The 22,590-nt window shown below is 45.6% G+C and overlaps 1 protein-coding gene across 1 annotated transcript; it reads left to right on the plus strand.

Annotated features, from left to right (window-relative positions):
- Positions 1-14,221: 14,221 nt before the first annotated feature.
- TMEM207 (transmembrane protein 207) lies at positions 14,222-20,421 on the plus strand. Its single transcript, XM_038146558.1, has 5 exons — positions 14,222-14,434; positions 16,257-16,294; positions 16,719-16,763; positions 17,209-17,348; positions 18,287-20,421. The coding sequence occupies exons 1-5, from the start codon at positions 14,339-14,341 to the stop codon at positions 18,433-18,435; spliced, it is 468 nt and encodes a 155-aa protein (XP_038002486.1). The 5' UTR covers positions 14,222-14,338; the 3' UTR covers positions 18,436-20,421.
- The last annotated feature ends 2,169 nt before the right edge of the window (positions 20,422-22,590 follow it).

The following is a 22,590-nucleotide window of genomic DNA, read 5'->3' on the forward strand; positions in this document are numbered from 1 at the left end:
AGAGTCTGAAGTGTAATAATTATTTGTTAAAAATATTCAGCATGTATTTACAAAGAATGAGGCACAACTGCAATGCAGTCTGATGTTTTGCCATTCCCAAAAGTATTTATGACAGATATTATCATTAGTTAACTCCTGATGAGCCCTGACATGGGAGTGTTTGGCACCGTGAAGTTTTGTGGCTCTGTGGAATTGGGTTTCTGGAATACCATGGCACAAGTCCTCACTGGGGTTTGTCCTGTACAGTGAAAATCCAGGCTGAGGGGATTGCTAGAGACTTGCCTGCAGCAGAGCATGGACACCCAGCTGCAGAGCTTGTGAATCCCACAGGCCTCCCGCCTGCCTGCCTGCCTGCAGAGGAGGGAGCTGTTCAAGTCTCCAGGGAGCAGCTCTCCAGTTTTCCTCTCCTGCTGTAGCCAGGTGTGCTTGTACCTCTGGAAGTAGCTAAGCAAGTCTTTTGCATTTCAGTTACATATCCAAAGGGCTTGTGCTTTTGCTGTTGCTGGCAGCATCTGTCAACTCCTCCTGAAACAAGTGTCCAGGTGCGCAGTAGATAAAATTTGGTGGTACTATGGATCAAATCAACTACTGCTGGCTTCTGTAACAAAATAAGGAACACCCCAGCCTTGTCTTCAACTAAGAAAGAAGGTTTAATTTGCAAAGCAATAACTCACAAAGCATCTGTTGGCTTCTTTCTATTAACCTTAAGATTAGCCAAGAGAAACGTGGAAGATCAGTCCTTTTCCCCTCCAAGCCATGTCCAGGGCTTCAACTGATACCAGTGCTTCCAGGTAAAAACAGCTCTATCTTACGGGCTTTTTTATAACAAGGAGTGGATTAAAGATCCAAGCAGAGCTACTTCATCACCTTGGTCTAATGACATTCAGTAAATACAAGTGAACCACTTAGATTCCAGAAGCAGGAGGAGCAATGATTGATTAAACCTTCAATGTTCAAGATCAGAAATAAAGTCAGGGGGATGCTGCAAAAAGCCAGGAAAAAGCAGGGAAAACCGATTGAAAGTCCCATCAAGTGTTAAGGGAACATCTCATCCTCCCAATGTCCAGGGAAAACATTTCTTTTTTAATAGCTTTTTTTTTTAAATCAGTCAGTATCAACAAACTCATTCTGGTGGCAGACACTATTCTAATCTTCCCAATTTTTATATGCTCAGCAGATTATGCAATATCAGATTGAAAAGCATCGCTCAAGGATTCGTGCCTTGTGGTTTAAAGATGCAACCTGAAGTGGAAGTGCTGGGACAGAAGAGGGACTGGCTGTGCCCACCATGGCTGGTGGTGAGAGCAGGGAGTGGCAGGGACAAGCAGAGCTGCTGGCTCAGGGCTCACTGCCCACTTGTCAGACACACGAGTTTCCCTGGGAGAACTGGGAACCTTTTGGCTTCGGTAATGAATCAAAAAAGGGGAAAGATTGTTCTAAACACTCTTAAAATCAAATATATGGAGTTCTACCTTTTTATCTGGTGAGTACTGGTCTGTTTCACGCTAGTGAAATAAACACTCAGATTTTTAGAAGTATCATACAAGGGTTGAATTGCTCAGGTGTTGGGAACAGTGTTATGAAATCAAAGCTTATGAAATTACAAATATAAAAAATCAGTTTTTTTATTTCCTTACTTTTTTGAAAATATCTCTTCTGCTGTTTGTTTAGACAAAATTATTGAGTATGGCTCACGTTAATTTGTTGGGGTTTTTCCAAAAAGTATTGTCTTGGTAAGAACAGAAAATTCTGTCTCTCTGTGCAGTCTATCTCTGCATACAAATGATTGTTTTTAGCCGTGATTTTCTAACTCCCGAGGGAATCAATGAGTAAAGAAGAGCTCTCCATAATGCATGCATGTATGTGTATCTGTCTGTATATACAGTTTATATTGCTTATTTATTATTTAAGTCACAGGAGGTTATTCAAAACATTGCTCTATCTTTTTTCTTTGAAAATATTCATCTAGAGAAATTACTGACCTGTCTCTCTGCCTTGTCCCTCTCAGTGCCAGCTCAGGTCCCTTTTTGTGATCCAGCAGTGCAATGACCCAGCCAGTGCCAGGCCTGGGCTGGAGCTGAAGGGCCTGATTCATTCTTAGGGTTCCCGTTGCTGCTTCATCTGAGACCTCCTGTGTGACACCAGGTAAGTCCCCTGCAGGGCTGGCAGTGGGAGAGGGGCTCTGGACAGTGTGGGATGCAGTCCATGGCCCCATGGAGCAGAGCCTCCCCACACCCTGAGGAAAGCCTCCACCAGTCCCCAGGGAGCTGGGACCAGAGACTGCAGCATCCTGCTGGCAATGTCAGTCTTCTGAGGCAGAAAGACACAGCAGGCTCTTTTGATAAAAAATAGGTCAAGAATTAATTGAAATGAAGGAACATTTTTGGTAGTGCAGAAATTTGAACCAGAGTTGAACCTTCCTTTTTTTTTCCCCCCATTTGATGCTCAGTATTTGAAAGATGTGCAAAATTTCTGGATTTCTGCAGTTGGTGGTGATCCAGGAATGTAATAAAGCTCTTCCCTCACTGCTCTCTCCCCCAGAATAATTCCTGGAGATTTATTCATCATTTCACACATCACTAAGTAAACATCCCCCTTCCCATCTCTGGCCTGATGGAGACTTAGTACATTACTGTGTAAAGCAGAATGATCATGATCTGAAATGCAATACACAGGCAATCTCAGTATCCTTGAGGTATCTCTGCCAGGAGCATGGAAAGCAGTTCCATTTCAAGAGTAATGAGATTAATTTGCAAGTCTCTTCTACTGAGCCTTTTGTGATTTTGCTGTTCTCTCCTACAGTTACAAGTCTTGACTAATAAATAGTGTTATTATATATAATACAGAACATTTCCATGTCTCACTGTGCAGTGTGGCTGGAGAGGGTAGACCTCAGCTTGAGTTTTGTAATATTTTCCAATTAGATGACCAGACATTAGTGTTCAAAATTCCTGTTTGGTGGAGGTTCGCAATCATTGTTCCTTAGCAACTGAAGTAATGTTAAATTAAACTGATAAATGATGCTCTAAAAAAAATTAAGAACTTAATCAGAGTGATTAATTTGTGATGCCCTTTTAGGAAAGGTTTACAGGATGTGTTGTGCATTTTCTATCTGCCAAGTGCAGTTCTTCATCAGCTGGGTACACAAGCTTTGAAAAACTGTTTTCTGATGAAGTGAAGAGTAGATCTACTCACCCCTCCCAGCTGATGAGGAAAGATCTAGCTCTTAGTCAAAGTTGTTTTTTGTTTTTTTTCACGCTGCCTGCAGTCCTGGGAAGTCCTGGCCATGCTGGGAGATGTCAAAGCTGTCACTCGAGGCACAGACCAGCCCTCAGGGCTGGGACATCAGGAGATGATGTCCCAGCTCTGATGCTATGGACAAACTCACTCCAGCACCTGTTTCTACCATGTTGGGCCACTTCTGCTCATGCACAAAATACTGAACTTACAAACAAAAGAAAAGCACAACCTCCACATCCCAAACTCTGTGGTACCATTCCTCCTCTGTCTTTTCCTCCTTGGTTTAATTAAAACGACAGTTTTAGTCCAACAGATGGAAGACTTTGAGACTAAGCCCTATTCATTTATTGGTGATGAGACAGAGCCTGCTCTGTCCACTCAGAGGGACAGGCAGCAGGTCCTGCCTCCTACAAGCTGCTCCTCCATGTAGGCTTTCATGCTGGGCAGTGTGAGACAGACTGCTGGGGGTGGAGGCAGCAGGAGTGAGGTTTGGGGTGCATCTCATGCACAGAGAGGTGATGCTGTGCCTACAATCCCAAGCCCCCCCTGGGAGCCTGCCTTTAGGAACCTGGAGAAAAGGACCAACACTCAGGTCAAGGCAAGGCTGCAGGCACTTCTTCTTGACTGAGCTCCCCAACCATTTCCATCTTTCCTCTGGACTATCCTGACATGTGCCACTGGCTTGCTGTGACTTCCAGCTCCTTCACAATGAAGTCTCTAGTGAAAAGCTGCTTATTTTATACCCTTCAGCTCCCTTTTCTTTTCCAGTGATTGCTGTCGATTGCTGGCAATCCTTCTGACATGTGCACTTAATCAGTTTGTGACAGGAAGATGGGTCAATGGGCGAGCTCTGAATAAACAGTAAGAGCTCAAAAGTGGAAACAGGGATTGCTTTGCTGAGCACAATTCTGGTGTCCTGGCTCCCACTACAGCCAGAGGAAAGTAAGAGAGTAATTATGAGTTATGTTTCTTCTGCACCTCTGTTAGTGTGAATCTAGTTTATGCATCATAACAGAAAAGCTTTCCAAAAAATATTGTTCTGCAAATTTTCCATAGTGATGTCCAATTTTTCTTCTGAATTATGTTTGGCTCTTGTCCTAAATAATTTCCAGCAGCCTTGGATTTCACGGGGCATTTATATACTTGCTGTAAAATCTTCTGATGAGTTTTAAAAGGTTGGATTAAAGGATTTGACACCTGTGAACTACCTGCCAGTTGGCTGACAGTGCCTTCCAGCTTCCCTCCCTTCTGTTGTTGTTATCAAGCAAATTATTGCCCAGAGATTATTTCCAATTTGCCCTGATCATGGCAATGATTATCAAAGTATCTTCTTTGATAAAGACTGAACAATCTCAGGCTGGCCTCCATCAAATCAAGAAATTACTCTCATGGGACTGCAAAGTCTTGAGGTGTGTCCTGATCCTTTCCTCTGAAGCTATTGGAGATGGAAGCACACCCCTCCAGGTTAGTTATTTCATCTCCAGGTGAACTAGTCCATCCTTAGGTTGGTCCATCTGCTTTTCCAGACAACATAAAGCTGAACTTCACCACATGTTCTCCACTCCCCTTCTTAGCAGCTTTTATAGCAGGACTTATCTCTGCTTCTTATTCTGCAGGCATCGCCCACAGACCAACGAGAGCTCACTTGCTCCTGGCAGTCTCCTCTTGCCTCTCAGGGCAGTCCTCTGTGATCTCTCCCTGCTATGCACAATCACATTTTCCAGTGCTTGTGTAGAATAACAGATATCCATGGAATCTATGCAGCCCAAACCTTCCTTCTGATTGGCAAACATGGCCTTTCTAGCATTATGTGCCCAGCAGTCTGCCAAACACCAGACTGGGGTCCTCAGAGGAGTACAGGAAGCCCAGCTAACACACTGATCATAGTGGAGTGGATCTGTTTTAGTGCAATGCTCCTACTGTTCTGTTGTTTTTCAGAAAATGACATTAAAATATTCCTAGACATCTTGTGAGCACCAAGAAAACAGGTGTTTTGTCATGGACCACACAAGAGCTTGTTGTTTCCTCTCACTTTTAATGTCACCACCCATGGATTCTTTTTATAATGTTCTGGATAGACCACTGTGTTTCCCTTGCTCCATGCTGTCCTCAAGCTCTTCAGGCAGATAGCAGCTCTGTCACAGTTGGATGTGATACTGGCACTTACCTTCCATCAAGGAAGATGATTTTCCGTAGTGTAATTCCAGATTTATTGAATCAAGTCTTAAACCTCAAGAGGTAAAATGGGCTGTATTTTACACAGAAAATGGTTTTCCCTGCCAGATGAAATCTTAGGGCAGAGTGCCTCATTTTATATAGCTGCTTGGACATTTCTTCTATCTTGGGATTAATGGTGATGGGGTAATTTAGATTCTGTAGCAATGTGAGATAGCCAGATTTACAGAGTTATCAGTCCAGCCACTTACAGGCAGCTTTGCTTTAATTGAGTTTAGTGCTGTGGAAATGATGAACTTGATGAAGGAAAGCCTTTTCCACTTGCCTTGAGAATAAAAGCCCAGCTGAGGCAGGACAGCACACTGCCTTCCTTGCCAGAGCAGCACCCACAGGTGGGATGGCAGAGTGATGCTGTCTGGGAGTGCTCCCAGCCTGTGCAGAGCAGGAGGGAGGTTTGCTGCCTTGTGGTGTCTGTCCCAGAGTTTGAGCTGAAGCAGAGCAAGGGGTGCTTCTAGACCTGGCTTCTAGACATGGCAATTCTGTATTTGAGGTGCTTTTTTTTGCATCAACTAATCTCCCAAAGGAAGAGGGTGGTTTGGACATATGACTGATGAACTGATGTCCATCTATCTGATTCCTCTGGCTCCATAAACTGTCAGCCATTTTTAGCCTGATTTGAATCATCCCAAACCAACTCAAACCTAATCATGACTTCCTACAAGTTTTTAAAAAAAAAAAAAAAGTAGTTGACAGATAGAAAATATAGAAAAGAGAGAACTGTTAATCCTCCCCTGAGGAGGAGGAGGAGGACACATCAAATGCAACAACATTGGGACAATATGAATCTGGAACTGTCAGACTGAGACCTCAAGTGGAAAAGGACCATCTCCCTAACCAGGATCAGCTTCTCAGCTCTACCCAGTGCATCAGAAATGCCAATCTCCTGCTGTCTCACTCAAAGCCTGGCCACCCTCTCATTTTTCTCACTGTGTTGGCAGGAGATTTGTGAGTACATCACCATGTGCCATTTCAAGCTTCATTTGAATAAGCGTCCCATATAATAGACTTTTATAGCTCTCTTCTGTGAATTCTAAATTAACACAACTAATTAAAATGTTCCAAAGTTTTATGTAAATAACTAATTAGCATTTGAGAAGGAATAGTAAATTCACAGATGGTCATGCTCCACTCAGGGCCCACTGTGCACGGTGTTGGGCCCTTGGTGCAACATCCTGCCTTGCAGGACCAGGCTGCCCAGGTTTCACCCAAGCATGACCCAGCACCATCCACCATGCCTGCAGGCTCTGGGAACTCTGCATCTCGTGGGATTAGGCCCATTCTCTCTGTCCCTGACATCAGGGCTTGCAAGAGTAAAGAGAGCACAGGAGCGAGGATGAGAACATCAAGGAAGAAGAGGTCTGTGCACGGGAGATGAGGAGAGTGTCTGAGCTGCGATTTTCAGTGTTTGTATTGGCATTGCTGTAAGGATGTTCCCCTAGAAAACCTTCCTCTGGGGTACCTTTTAGGAGTAGAAGCTGCTGTACTTCACACAATAGAGTTGAGCCTCAGCACTGTGGGTTCCAGCCTCAGCACTCCCACTGAGACCCTGGAAGTCTGTTTTGTCACACAGACCATGTGTCCTTGGACCACAACTGGCAATGAAGATAAATATTTTGTTCCTCTCTCATAAGATTAGAGCTCATTGATATCTGTAGAACAGTGGAGAGGTCATGTGGGAGTAATACCTTGTAAGAATGGGGAGATTTAATAAACAGATCTGCATCTAATTCTGATTGCCATTCAGGTGGAAGTTGGAAAGTGTCCCTTCTCTGGCACTTGGACTCTCCTGTGTACCAGGAGCCCTACATTTATGCAGCCCATGGCACCCTGCACATCTAAGTGCTGTTGGAGCACAAAAAGGACCCCCACAAATACAAGGAAGGAGTTGGCCAGTTGGAGTTGGCTCTAGAAGACAGAGATTATCATTAGAGCAAGTGAGGAGGGGGAATTCATATTCCCTTCCTATTGAACAGGCCCTACAGGATTAACCTCACCTCTTCCAAAGGCAGCTCCGACTGTTTGCACCTTTTGCTCCCAGAGCTGCAAAGAGCTGTGGGAGATGGAGAGGTTATAAAACTCTGCTGTACAGAAATAAGGGGTGTTGGTGTATTTGAGCAGGTCTCTAAGGAGAGAAAATGAGCTTGGGAAGATTCATGTTGCTAGGACAATTTTTCTTGGCCAGAGGGAAATCGAGAGAGCAGAAGCAGGAGTCGGTGGGGAAATCAAAGGGTGAGTTAAAAGAAAAGAGTGTGAAGAGCCTGGCTGTTTGTGTTGAAATTATAAACAGGAGTGTGTTTTTCAGATATATTCTTGGGGAAGATGTAAAAGTGGGAGATTAAGTAAAACAGTAAAGCTGTTGAGGGGGAGAAAGGGCTAAGCTAAGCCTTCCTATTGCGTGGTCTTATTTGCAGTCCCTGTGTGCCCTGGAAGCATCCCCCATATCTCTCTCTGTTTATACATGCAGAAAACTCCTGCAGAGCCGGAGGAAGATGCAAGCTCTCCATCTGGTCTTCCAGACGTTGTTTCTCATCCTGGCACCAGCCTGGAGAGGAGGTGAGCTCTGAACTGGGTGGCCAGAGGGCAGCCTGGCCATGGTGCAGGGCTTTGGAGGCTCATGGGGAGGGGAAGCAAACCCAGAGGAGCCTCATTGTCCCATCCTTACCCTGATCCCAGACACGTTGCTGCAACATCCTAGGGGAGCACGAGGTGGGATTGTACACAGCATCTCACCCCAAGCATCAGCTCACTGATCCTAGGCAGAGCATTTGGCATTTTCTCTGTCACAAGAGGAGGCTGGAGAGCAGCCTGCCGGTCCCATGTTTCTCAAATCCATAAGTGCTGGTATCAGCCCTCGCTAATTCTGGGCACACAGGAGCGTGGCTAGAGCCTGCTCTGAACTGACTCTGCCTGCAAGGAATGAGGGTCTGAAATCACTGCCCTTCCCTGCATGGAGCCCAGGTGGGCTGGGGGTGCTTGGCAGGGGACAGGCTGCACCTGAGGCCCCAACAATTCAAAATAAACCCAGAAAGGGCACCTGGAAAGAATTCAAGGTGCATGGGAGGCTGGTAAGCAGTCAGTGTGGTAAAGGCATTTGGATCATCTGAGGAAGGCTTATCATCCTAGGCTGAAATGTAAGCAGGTGCCTACGCTTAAGGACAAGCACAGGGTGCTGCTGTGGTGCCTGGAGCCTGGCTGTTGCAGGGGGCACAGGAGACATGTCCCTGTCCCTGTGCCCACGTGGCCCCTCTTGCAGAGCAAGCCCCTGGACCACTGGGTTTCCTGCTGAAGAAGCACATGTGCCAGCTGATAATGACCAGCATTCATTTGTATTTCAGCATTCATTGCTAAACGGCTCTGCCTGGAAAATTGCCTTGAAAATGTGTTTCAGGATGTGCCAGATAGTCTCATGCTAATTTCTCAGCCAAAACCTCCCATGTGGTGTCCAATGTGATATCAGTAACTCAAAGGCAGGGGAAAATGAAGCCTCTATTTGCTTTCAAGCAATTTATTCTCTTGTTGTCTTTTTACATCCAGCAGCTAAGAAAATTACAGGGATGAAAATACTAAAGGCTTTTAATTTTTTCACTATAATTTCTTAGCCCCTGGCAACCAAATAACAACAAAAAAAGAGAGATATTATGAAAAAGTACTAAAGCTGAACTATAATTTTTAATTACTAAATCCAGGTATAATTTTAACTGATTAAAAGTAAGAGGACTTGTTGGAGTACAAAAAAACAGCAGCAGGTTTCAGAGTTCAAGTAGTTGTGATCAGCTTCAATTTCATATTAGAAATTAAAAGACAAAAATTTCTGCTGGTGATAACTTTGTATTTCTATTATACTTCATCTTTCTCTTTTTTCAAGTTGCTTTTAGTTCTATCAGCTTTAACCTTTACTCTGCTTTTGTGTATCTTAACTCTTGAGGATTATCCAGCCCTTTGAACTGATTTTTGACATGTTCTGTGTGAGGTACGGTGGTATCTGGAGAGATTGAGATGAAGGATCTCTTAAACTCTTTTTCCAGCTGGGCTGTAACACACAGAGTTTCATGGGTATTTGGGAAGTCAGTGATAAAGCTCAGAATTATCTCATGTCCTGATGTCCAAGCTGGAAATAAGAGAAGCCCAACTATCATTCAGGTGCAGTAGATCTTAAAATGTAATTCTGAGCCCTGAATTCTCATATAACAAAACAACTGCTAGGCTTACCCAAATCCTGTTATTTTGTCACCTTTTATTTTTTTAGGATCCAACTTGAGTTTTAAAGACAAAACTCAACTTGGAAGAGGAAGGGAAATAGCCAGTTCTCTAAACTCTTTCAGCTTCACCCTGCCCCACCACAACACAGCTCTCAGGAAAGCACTGCACACTGATTTCTGTATTTAATGGTGAGAGCAGAGTCAGCACCAAAGTCATCGGCACACACAAAACGTTTGCTGGAAATATGCATTCTCAAAGGGCAAGAATTCCAGAGCAAGAAAGCTCCTGCCTCAGTCCTTTCAGATAAGCTTAATATTCCAGTTGTTACAGTAGTTATTTCAGGTGTTCATTATAAGGTTGGAACAGCAGTTTTTGGACAAATCACAACAACTTCTCACAAAACTTCAGTGTTGGGACTTCAGATAGTTTTAAAGTTTTGACTTCCCTGAATATATGAGCACCTGTGTATTGAGTTCAGTTTTCTGTAGCTCTCAGCAGGGGATATACATGCACATATAGGAGAAATCTTGCATGCATAACCTAGAGGAGATTCCTTTTTCCTTATCTTCCTGCCAGGCAGAAGCCTTCACTGACCCCATTCTTTGCTGGATTTTCCCTACTGACACACCAAGGCAAACAAAAAGGCTCTCTGGACCATCCAACATGACGAGGCATTGCAGTTGCCTCAGATGTGAGGGGTGACCTCCAAAGCCTCGTTCCTGGGGAGGATGCAGCAGAACAAAGTCACCCTTGTTGGCATTCATTTCAGTCCCTGCACAGAGTCCCTCTTTCCCCCTGCAGCACATCCCCCACACGGGCTCACAAAGGGCCGCATTCATCGGGGACCAGCAACTGGGTATAATCCTTTTGAAAGACAAGAGGCCCTGCCAGCTCCACCAGGCCTTGGTTTAAAATGTTCATCCTTCCCTGCTAACTCAATCCCAGGGCCACCTTGGCTGACTCTTGTGCACGTGGAGGGGTTTGAGGGTCTAAGGACCCACTGGGGTGGTTCCATGGGGTGGGGAAAGGGCTCCCTGGGTCAGCAAGTCCTGCTGAAGTGGTTACATGTCGTGTGGGAGCTCGCTGACTTGTGTCCCAGGAGCTGTTTGGTTTCATGCCCACACTCCTCCCACGGACAAGCTGCTGCTCAACCTTGCTGCTCTGGATGGGGTGAACCTTCTTTGCATTTCCAGCCTCAATTTATTCATGGTTGGTTTGCTCTCATTTGCTCCTGTGCCAGCACTGGCCATTAGCTTAAAAAGCTCTCCCCAGTGTGGATTTAGTCATCTCAGTGTGAGTGTAGGGAACGAGCAGCTCCTTGTGGCTTCCATTTACAGAGGATGAGACCAAAGCTGCTTTCATTCTCCCATTGCAGAGAGGAAATGCTCAGTCCTGCCCATTGCTCTGGTCTTCTCCTGGGCTAAATAAACTGAATTTGCCTGCCGAGTCATCCCAGGCCAGGCCAGGAGGGATCAGGGATCCCAGGCCAGGCCAGGTGGCACCCTGATGGAGCCTTGATGCCAAGGATGTAGCTGCAGAAGCAAAGACTGAGATGGTCGTGGTGGTGCAGTCAAATAGGGAGAGGAGAGATCCCAGTGGCCTTGAACTGGAGCAAGAATTGATTGTGGTGGTGATGTGGAAACACTGCAGCATTAAAAAGTGAACACATGCTTAACCCTTGTCAGTTGACCTTAATGTAGAGAGTGGGACTGCCCTGATGTTCCTTGTCTCTCTTCCACATCTCTGTGTGTTCTTCATTCTGTTCCATGTCCCACCTCTCCTGCTGTCAGTCTCCTTCTTCTCTGAGTCTTTGACAGTCTTATTCTGGACTGTTCTGGGAGGCTGGTCAGAACCTAGCAAGGTGATTGCTTTCCCAAAGGTCATCCCCAGCAACCACCAAATGCTCTGAAAGCAGCCTAGACAGGGCTTGAAACAAGTTTAAGCTGCTAGCTGTGCTTACAGGCTGCAAGGTGTTTTATGTGGACTTCTGTTTGCCAGTGAATTGCCTCCCACTCTTAGCAAGATCCAAAAATCCCCAGGTTGTTCCCTGAAATTTTGGCTTAATCTAAAAACATATCTGAAATTAATTGTATGGCACCCAATGAAACATGGGCCATCAGTTCTAGTGCACACAAATTTGGAGCCCATTTCCTGAAATTCAGACCCCTGACACAACCCTCAGACCTGGCCCTCTCAGACTTGACAAGGTAAATCAGCTCCTCCCAAATTCCTCCTGTCTCCCCATCTTGCGTTCCCTTTCACGCCTTTCATGAAACCCAGCAGGAGCCAGTCCCCAGTGGAGGTGGTTTCTGTGGCAACTCTAGAAGTCACCCTTAGAGTGATCCTAGAGCTGTACGTCTTCCCACTGGAAGGAGCAGGCACGTTAAGGAAAGCCATAATGGACAGTCATAAATTGCCATGTGTTTTGGTAGCTCCCGCGGCTGCCTGGGAGATGCATTTGTCACCTAGCAACAACATAAGGTGATGAGGAAATAACAGCATGTTAATCTAATGGCCATGAGTTACCATCTATCAGGGAGCAGCCTCCCAAGCCCACCAATGAGATGAATATAATTGAGGAGGAAAAAGACACCAAACTTTTCATCCAGTAAGTAGAGGAGGAGTGAGCAGAGGTTATCTTCATGTGTGTGTGCAAACGTATCTCCTCCTTGGGGGATGGCAAAATCCCTGAGAAATCCCTCAGACTGGAGCTAGCCCTCAGACACAGAGCTATCTAGAAGATGGGTCTCAGTTTTGCCAAACCCAAAGGCAGCAGTGCCCCAGCAGGCAGGTAGCAGCAGGGGGGTGCCAGCCCACCATGAATTTCAGTGCAAAACCTCCCTGGGTTTTTGGTGTCCAGTCCTGACTGTCTTAGAGCAAGTGCTGAGGCTCTTTATGGCATTCATAAAGCTGCTCAGCTGATCATGGGCAGGGAGAGTTTTCCTGCTGAAGCAGTGATTCTTTTCAGTATTGGAATCACTCCTGAAGCAAAAGACTGGGGTATTAATGGACTCCCTTTAAGCCAAATCTCTCTCCTCTTGACATCATTACAGAGAGTGCAGGACAGGTTTCACAAATTGCCATCTTCCCTTGGAATCCCTGTATGGGTCCAACCAGCAGAAAACATCAAAGTTTGCCTCAAGACCAGGAGCTGAGCAGTGACAAAATTCAATTCTTTCCCTTTTCTTCTGGAAATAGATCCAGAACAGATGCCACGTGTTATTTTTCAGTACCAGGAGCTCATTGAGGTCCCTGCTCCCTGAAATACTGGGGTTGATCCATTTGGTGGCTCTAAATTGAAAGTACCCTGGATGCTGACATGAGGGAAGTAATTGTGAGAGGAAGAAAACTGAAATTAGTTCAATGATGGATGACCTCATTGAAGCCTGAAATTTTAAGAGTCACACAATTCCCAGCAAGGCTGTGCACATTTTTATACTGCAGGAGCTTTTTCTTTAAGAAAACAGCTAAGAAATTGGTTTGGCAATTTACTGTTGAGCAGCACTGAAAAGGATTGGTCTGAAGCAGGACAGCATGTTCAGACCATTTATTTTGTGTAGCACATGCACTTAGCACCATCATGAGAGATGCTTTCTCAGCGAGCATCATTTCAGGGGCTCGCCTTTCATTAGTGCTGAGCTGAAAGTAAACATTAGAGAACACCAGGGCTCGGCCTGGGTTTATGCAAAACTTGAACATTAAATAACCCGTGTTGTGCATGTATATCACAGCTGGTCAGACTTCTTGACCTTTCAGCTGGAGCAGAGCCACAGAGGTACATCTCAAGAGCAGCTCGGCTTTGTCAATCATTACAGAAGTAATGGCATCCCAACATAATGCTTAACTCTGGAGTGACAGCTAAACATATTCATGGCAACACCCTTTGTGTTAAAATCTGGAAGAACCACAGTTAATGGTGCATTTCAGCCACGGGCTGTAAACTTCAGTGACAACCTATTACTGACTGCTGAACAAACTGGGCTTGTCCCTTCCAAGGGGGTCAGAGCTATGGTGCAAACCATCTTCTACCCCACATCACCTGGATGGCTCTACAGGAATTGACCATGCAGTGAAATTTTGTGTCCCTTGTAAGAAGCATTGGGGATGTATGGGGTTTTTTAAGCTGCATTTTCCTGGCAAGCCCTGACAGCTGCATAATAGCAGTACTGGTGCTGGTGGTGGGTGTCTCAGGCTGAGAAGGGTTTCCTTCATCCTTGGTGCAGGTTTGAGGTGGTAGGCACAGTGCACAGGACATGGTTAGAGCTAACTCTGCTTTTTCTGTGATGCCAATATTCCATCTGAAGGCAGCATGCCATGAAAGTGTGGCCCCACTGCACAGACCCCAGTGACTCTGTTTGTAGCAGCTCCTGGTAAATGCAGCCGTGGGTTAATATGGAACTAAGCCTCAGCAGCAGGAATTTGTGAACAGCTAGGAAAATACCGAAACAACTGCAAGGTGCTGACCTTAAACCAGTGTTCCTTTAACTTCTGGTAGCTGTTTGTGTCCCTGCAAACCCAAATTCGCTCCCTGGCTAGCGGTAATTTCTGAGGCGCAGGAAGCCATTGGGTAACGTGTTCTCTGGCTGCAGGCACGATGTGCAGAGAAGTTTTAAAAGCACCAAATCACAGAGGGTAAAACACTGCTGCAAACAAAGCTCTTCCAATGTTTCTCACATTAATGATGCAGAGACCTGGAGCTTTGTGTTTAACTTCATGGATCACAGCAGGAACTGGAGTTCTGTGTTTAACCTTCTTCCAGGTAACCAAACCCTTCACTGAGACCAGGCTGATTTTAAGGGATTTTGTGGGGGGGGAGGTTCCAACTTTTATAGAATTTAGTCATCAGCTTTTTTATTATTATTTTGTGAATGATTTTTTTTTTTTTTTTGAGGACCTAATGAATTTGGGGAAGATTTAATGCTTGCAAAAATTCCAATTAATGCAGAGAAAACACTACTGCCTTTGTCCTTTATTCTGTCTGTGGCTATTGAAATAGAAGAGCTTGGGGCTTCAGCAGCACGGGTGGGTGTTTGGCTGCTGTGACAGATTCCTGCCTCAGAGCAGATGCACTTTGCTGCAGTTTAACTATGCTAAGGTAGCTCTGCTGAGCTGGTTTGAAGGATGATAAAAGAGAGGCCAGAGGTTGTCATTCAGCCATGAAGAATACTCAGGATACATGTAATCACAGCAATCAGCTATCTGCTTTTGACTTGTTATTTAATAATCAGTTGAAATGCAAAAAACCCCAAAAGAATTAAAATATTCTGCATCAGGGTGCATGTGTGACATGGCAAATTAGCTCAGTTTTAAAAGGACACGTCTGGAAGAGTTGAAGCTTCTTTCTTTTTCTCTATTCCTCATTTGGGTTTCAGCCACTTGTGAAATTTCACAGATAATGCTTTATATGAAAGACTTACTATACCCAAAGACCTCTGGTGAAACTAGGGGCTGAAAGGCAGTGTGTGCACAAGATCAGACACATTACAGACATCTGAGGGGGGGTTCTGGCTGTTTACAGTGGCTTGAGCTTTGCATAACAAAAAGAACCTGTTAATTAGAGATTTTTAAAGAGGTTTTTCAGTTATGCATATTTGATACAAATTTCTAGTTCAGAACAGAGCCTTCCAGCTTGACTCAAAGTCAAAAATCTCTTAGTGTTTTGGATACATGCAGAGATAAATCCAAAGTAATTATTTACAGATTACCTTCTAATAGGTTTTTCTGAGAAACAAATCTAAATTCCTCTGTCTTGTTCATTCTGCTTTCCAGTGTTATCACAATTCTATACCCAATCTGAATTTCTTTGTAGCAACATTGGATGACTGTAATAACACACCTAACACCAGTCAGCCAAAAGAATCTATTGAATTGGATTCAATTATACTGATGAACTGCTCTGGTTACTTTTTGCACAGATAATATGAAACTGAGGCTAAGATCAACAATGCTTGCAAAAATAAACTGGCTTAAGCTGAGAATAGAAAATATACCTGAAAAACAAGTTTCAGGTTCGCATATTTGCAATACCTGAAACCTGACTCTGGGAATGATGCACCACTACTATCTGAAAACAGGAAAATGCTGGGTAGAGCACACTTATGATCAAAACAGCTCCAATTTACTGCTGCATTCACAATTAGTGAATGCAGCAGTAAAAAAAAAAAAAAAAAAAAAAAGAGCCACAGAACAAGAATTTGGTTATGGGCATTTTCAGCAGGTATTTCTGAATAGCAAAGCCCACTGCAGCAAGCAGGTCTCAGACTCCAGCTGGTGTTTCCCTGCTCTTGCCTTTCCCTCTTTTACATCAAAAGGAATGCTTTCTCCTTGGCCTAGCTTTCATCTGCAAGCTATTGAATTTATTGAGCTCTTGGTGAGGTTCTCTGCTGGTTTCGATTTGGGCTGGCTCAAAGCAGAGCCCCACAGAGGCAGATCCCTAAGGAGAGGTCTGGTTTCAACCCTGCAGGATCAGCACTCGTTTTGCTCTTCCTCTCCAACTTCCCACTCTGAGAACAGTAATTATACTGGTAAATTGTAAAAAACAAAGCATACCTGCCCTGTCTGATTTACATGTGTGTTTTCAGTCAGCAGCCTCTGGGTCGGACTGTGAGCTTGGCGAGAGGTGAGTGTGGCTTCATTGTCCCCCCCATGGCTGCCCCCACCCCAGGCTCTTTCAGGGCTGCTGTGCTCCTGCCTGGCACACCAGCACAGCAGACGAATGAGGACCTCCAGGAAAAGGCCATTCAGGGTTGGGTTTTTTTTTTCCAAAAGAGGAAATAGAGGCTGGCAACCCTTTGGGTTTTCAGCAAAAACGCTGGTGGTGGGTGCCAGTGTTGAAAGGCAAACAAGTGGCACTCTGCTTCTTGCATCATCTGCATTGTTCCCATCGACACAGAGAAACTTTTAATGGGCTCCCTTCATGGAAGAAAACTTCTCAATCTCCTGCTTACTGGTTGTGCTTGTGTTTGTGTTGGTAGATGTGCTGGGGTGGGCACAGCAGCCCCCTCACGCTGGACTGGAAGTCCTTTTCATTCTTCCCTTTTTAGGTGCGTTGGACAGAGCGATGAAAACTTTAGCAGCTGGTATGTGTGGTAAGTTTCAGATCTGCTTTAAGGGGAAAAACTGGCAAATAATATTCTTTGATGGGTATATGGAGAGAAAGGCATTAAGAGAGACTGATAGCTAGAGAGCATTGCTCCTGGGCTGTCCCTGTGTTCTGTCTTTACAAACTAATGGAAATCATTTATCCATATCCTCCTCACTGTACGCTGACAACTGAGCTGGGGAAAAATGATGGAGTGTGTCAGGGAGAAATGTTTGAATTCCAGCCGGCACTGGCTGCTGAGCACTGAGGAGTGAGACATTGGCTTCTGGGGACTTTGATCGTGTCCAGTGTGCTGGTGGGGAAACCGCAACACTTAACGGCTATTTGCAAAGGATGTTAATGAATATGTTAATTTGAAGACATGCAGCCATCTGTCGGTGCTGCCCGCAGATGGTGACAGTGCTGCTCCTCCCCTGCTGCCTCTGCCTTAGGTTGCTGGTGCTGTTTTTGCTGGCCGTGCTCCTGTCCTGCGGGATCTGCTGCTGCCTGCAGTGCTGGCTGAAGCGCCGGAGCTGCCTGCCCCGACGCACCGTGGCTGTCTTTGCCCTCAGCAGCTCGGATGCCTTCTGTGGTTAGTCCTGTCCCTGCCGCAAGGTCCTGGTGGCCTTCCTGTGGCCCATCCATAACCCAGTAAAAAGCAGTCTGGCTTGGGAGCTGGGGTTCAGCCAGGGGCTCTATTGCTGGTGAACAGTGGCGTGCCCAGCTCTGGCACCTTGGGGACATGTCCAGACCATGGACTGGGGGGCTGAAGCCACATCCAGTTTTCACTGAGCCATACCTTGGTGCTGTCCCTGTGTGTCCATGTGTCCCAAAGGTGCCTAGCTGGGGCTTGGCCAGGCAAACACTGGAGTTAGTGTGGGACTTTCTCCTCGGAGCCAGCCCACTCAGTGGCCCAAGACATTGGGGTAGCCACAGCCTCTGGGGTCAGACAGCCCTTTCCAGCGTGTGTCCTTCATTTCTCACTCAGGCAAAACTGTACTGGCCTAACTCGAGCCACCCCAGTACAGCTCGACTGGCTAACACACCCTGGTCTGTCCAAAGATTGTCCTGGTGGGTGCTGTTAATTGTGGCAGCCACCCCCAACATTCCCTCAGGAGCACCCACATTTTGAGGACTGGGCTATAATGACTGTGTAGCAGCCAGAACTGATCTGGAGTATGGCCAGCAGCATCAGCAGACTGAGCCAGACAACATCCCTCCAAGAAAAATAAAGCAAATCCTGTCATTAGCTAAGCCCTTTCCAGAGGACATATTACCTTCTTTCTGGGTGGCCATAGACAGTGTCTCCACAGGGAGGACCCACCCAAACCCACCCAAATTCCTCTCTCCCAACTTCTTGTATCTGGAGTTTGTGGTGAAAGACTTTGTGATGCCATCCTTCAAAAATTACATCCGTGCCTTTCTTGTTTCCAAGTGGTTTGGCAGCTCCTCCTGGGCTCACCCCTCTCACTCCCACACTTGCCCTTCACGCCTGTCTGCTCTACAGTGGTGACTTTGCTTTTTCCCCAGCTCCTGAAGCACCTCCGTGCCCATTCTCTGGATCCCTGAGCCCCTGCGTGACTGCAGAGATTGCCTCTTCTCCTGCCCCATGCTTCAACCTCGGGGGAACTGAATTGCCTCCATCTTATGAGGATGTTATGAAGGAAAACAAGCTCTAGACACCACATGTTGGCTTTCAGTGATCCTGCTTGGTTCATCAGAGATCTTCCATCGTGCCAAAGGAGTGTGAGATCAAATCAGCCTTTTCCACAGGTCGGCCGAGAGACTGAAAAGCAGCACATATTTCATCTGAACCTGAAAGACGAGACTAAATGCAACAGAATAAATGCCATAAGTATGTGTTGAATCTGTCACAGGAGTTCAGCTTGACATTTTGATATCTCTGGATTTCAAGAAGCATCCTCAAAGGCCTGTCTGCATTTGGGGTTTCTGGCTCAGCCTCTAGATTTATCTCGCTAAGGCTGCTTGAGCTGGTGCAACCCCATGTATTTTAGGACCAAATGTTGATAAATGACTTGGTGGTTACTTCTCAAGCTCGGGCTGCCTCCTTCACTCGGCACTGTGCCAAGAAACACCCTCTGGCAAAGTCATGTTGTTCTAATACATTGCAATGCAATCATGCCACTCTGGGATGAAGGATCGTTTGCCACATTTAAGATATTTAGCACAGCATATCAGATTTGTCTAGTGCAAAAGGCAGCAAATTTATGGCCAGGGAAAACAAGAGACAGGGATTATGGAGGAGTAGCACTGGCAGGAGCTGGTTACAGAGCCTTAAAAAAAAAGTGAGTTTGCTCGTTTGAGCTGTTCTTAATTTCATGATGACTGTCCTCAGCTACTCTTGCCCCAGCATTGCAGACCAGAAGGCTTTGAATGGCCCAGGACCTTCGTGGAAGTTCCCCACAGACATGAATTAGGGGCTTAGGTATTTAGTACTTGGCTAAAGAAATCTATTAGGATAAAGAATGTCATTTTCTTTGAGGTGATCACTGCAGACAGGGTGGAAAAATACTTAAAGAAGCCATCCAGACTGCCTTGTGCCCAAGCAGGATCACCTCAAACAAAGTCATTCCTGGGAGGTATTGGCCTAACTAGTTCTCAAATTACTGAAGAAAGATGCTGGATTTTCCCCTTAGCTGGATTCCGCATGAAAGCAAAGATTCCCCTTTGTTTGTCGCGGGCAGGTCAGGTCACTGCAGGCTGAGTTCAGCCTGCCTGACCTCTCTGCCTCTGCTCTCTCAGTGGCAAGGGCTGGGAGTGCAGTCAGAGGTCTCCTGCTGCAGAATGAATGTCAGCCCTGGTCCCGTGCTCTGTACTCCCATGGAGCCATGAGCCCCATTTGGGCAGCTGGGTCCATCTGGGATTGGAATCCCAAAAGATTAATGGGAGCCCACAGCCTGCCTCATGGAGCACCTCCCCACCTGTAGAGTGAGGTTAGCACAGTTCCCGTGCTCAGGAAAGAAACTGGGAAGATAAATGCACTAAAGGTTATCATATTCTCATAATGATCCCATGTAAGTACATTTGTTAGATAAAGAATTGCAACTTATTTTGAGAAAAAATTATTTGCCAAAACCATTGCAAATTACCTCACTAAAATCTTATTTTAGAAGCAGCTTTAATGTTTGACACTTGTGTGAAAGGAAATAAATGTCACTTGTAACCAAATGAATGTTTGTGCCAGCAGGCTAAAATATTACTGGGTTTATTAATAAGGAAAATTAGCAAGTACAGACTCAGCCAGGGGAGAAACCGAGCAACTTCTGTGTCCTTTTGCAGGCTGAACTTAGTAAGAATTGCAGGTAATCAGCACCTCTCAGGATCAGATCTTTCATGTACATAACTGCTTCCACCACTCAACCCTTTCAATTTATGCCCTGAAGCATGAGATTTGATTATGTTTGTCGCTGCAGCTTGCATAGCCTGTTAGTGGGCATTAAATCAGCTGTCACTTGATTCCCACCTACACACTGTTAGCTTCAGTGACCCCTTCATGGCAGAGAACTCCACAGGTTGTCTGCATTATGTGCTGCATAAAACATTACTGCCTCCTGCTTATTAATGGCTTGGCTCTAAATAAATTGCTGCCTTTAATTTCACTGAATGTCACCTTCTAATCAGATGGCTGGAGAGGCTAACAAGCAAGGACTGCTCAGGTTTCAATGCCTCCAATCCCTCTGCATCCCTCTTTCTCCAGGACCAGTGACTCCCGAGGTGGTAAATCCTTCCCCAGCCACCCAACAGAGGGCAAGCAAGACTTTCAGCACACAAAACATTCGAGGGAAGGGGTTTGTTCCCCTGCTGCTTGTGTGCATTCAAGTGTGTGCGGTTTCATGTTTGAGGTGCTTTAAATATGCACAAAAGGAATCAAATTTTTCCATCAGAATTGTGACAAGTGGCTCGCAGTAAAGTAAGCTAGTGGCTGTGCCAAAATCAGGCTCCATCTGGAGTCACCAGCACCTGTGTGCTATGGTATCTGGACAACAAGACAGGAGCCACAGGAGCTTCCAAAGACTGCTGAAAGCCAGGAGGTATCTGCAAAAAAGAGCTCATGCAGAGCTGCTGTGGGGAGGACAGAAACTAATATTGCTGCTGGCTTGGGGTAAGGAAGGGAAGTGCCCTGAGAAGGGGCTCAGGGCCCTGGTCCTTGGTTTCCTGATCACTGAAATGGAGAAGAGGATGGGTTTCTTTCTTCTACAAAAGCATTTTGGGTTGGCCCCACCAACCTATAATTCCCTATGGAAGCTGCTTGTCCCAGCTTGCCACCTCACTCCTGTGTTCTCCAGCAGAACGGACAAGGTTTCTCCAGACCTGTGTTCCCATTTTACACAAGAAGAGATTTTGCTGGGTAATTGATATTTTTATAAGTACTCAGCTCTTAATGAGGGCAGTTAAAGCAGTTTGGCTGATGTTTCCAGAATTGCAAAGAAAGAAGAACAATTTCCTTATAATTCATCACCTTAGGAATAGGGTTCACCTTGGAAAAGCACTTGTCCTGCTGTGACTCTCTGGCTGCCACTCATCCTCTGATTTACACTTCCTGCTGACTTTGAGAAGAAATGGCAAACAGCTCTAGACAAAAGCAGAAAACACCAGAAGGCAGATGTATTTCTGGGGGATCTTGTCACCAGCAGACTTTTGGGGGGAGATGGGAGTGGTGCAGAGGAGCCAATTGCTTGGTGACCAAGCAAAAGACAAAGGGAACATGGTGAAGCACACGGCTGGACTTTCACATCTGCAGATTAAGAGCTGAATAATAAAGTCATAAAGTGGCTCTCAGGCAAAATAGAGCAAAACCAGAGGCAGCTGAGCCATAACATGGCATCAGCTTGGAATGCCAGGAGGGCTGGACATGAAAGATGGAAAAATAATTTATATGCTCTTTTTTTTTTTTTTTTTTTTTTTTTTTTTTTAATGTCATCCAAAATTCTGCTTTATGGGCTGAAGACTTCTGCTCAGGGAGGATGAGGACAGGGCTGGGGACAGATGCCCGCTCTCTTTGGGTCACTAGATGGCACAATTCTGGCTCTTTTCTTCCTTGCTCAAAGGCATTTTACAGCAGGAACCCAGCAGCTACAGTGAGAAAATAGCTCTCGCTGCCGTAACGGCGATTGGACAGAGTATTTCAGTCATTAATCACTTGCCCACAATATTTAACAGATGCAGAAGAGCAAACTGTGGGAGTCCAGCCCCAGCTGAGAGAGAAAACCTTGTATTCTTGGTGGAATTTTACTTTTCTCTCCTGGAAAGTTTAGGAAATTACTCTAGATGTGTCTAAGCTGAGAAAAAGTCTTCAGCTGCTGAAGATGCATTGCTGCAGGTGTGCACTGGGGTCTGAGCTTTGTAGCTACCAGCCAAGGTCTAGGCAGCCTCCAAAATCAATTCCCCATGGCCAAGGGCTGGTCCTATTTGTGCTGCTGCCTTTTGTGTGTCCTTGCAGGAGAGCAGATTCCCTTCACAGGAGTCAAAGCAGCTCACTTGGCAAAACACCTCCTGAGCAAAGCCTGGGTGTGGGTTAGGGAGATTCCACACTCAAAGGCAATTGTGTTTATTGTATCCCACTGATGTTACAGCGTGTAAAAAAACCGCAGTTCTGCACTGCTGTTCCCATCTACTGGAAATAATTCAGATCCACTGAATTCACACCAAAATCACATGGCCAATGTCTGTGAAAAGGCAGGAAATCCATATCCTGGGAAACACTGATGCAGCTGCAGTAGGAGATAGCCTAGTTCACAAGGTCACAGTAAGAGTGAGCACTAATTACAGCTGGAGATGTAAAAGCTCTCATGAGCTGATCTGGGCAGCGAGAG

This window comes from Motacilla alba, chromosome 9 (genome assembly GCF_015832195.1).
Source record: "Motacilla alba alba isolate MOTALB_02 chromosome 9, Motacilla_alba_V1.0_pri, whole genome shotgun sequence".
NCBI classification, from domain to species: domain Eukaryota; kingdom Metazoa; phylum Chordata; class Aves; order Passeriformes; family Motacillidae; genus Motacilla; species Motacilla alba.

Bases quoted from the DNA above. Each gene is read 5' to 3' on its own strand.
- TMEM207 (XM_038146558.1), top strand. From the start codon at position 14,339: ATGTTTCTCACATTAATGATGCAGAGACCTGGAGCTTTGTGTTTAACT. The intron at 14,435-16,256 runs GTAACCAAACCC...GTGTGTTTTCAG, and splicing joins TGTGTTTAACCTTCTTCCAG to TCAGCAGCCTCTGGGTCGGA. The intron at 16,295-16,718 runs GTGAGTGTGGCT...TTCCCTTTTTAG, and splicing joins GACTGTGAGCTTGGCGAGAG to GTGCGTTGGACAGAGCGATG.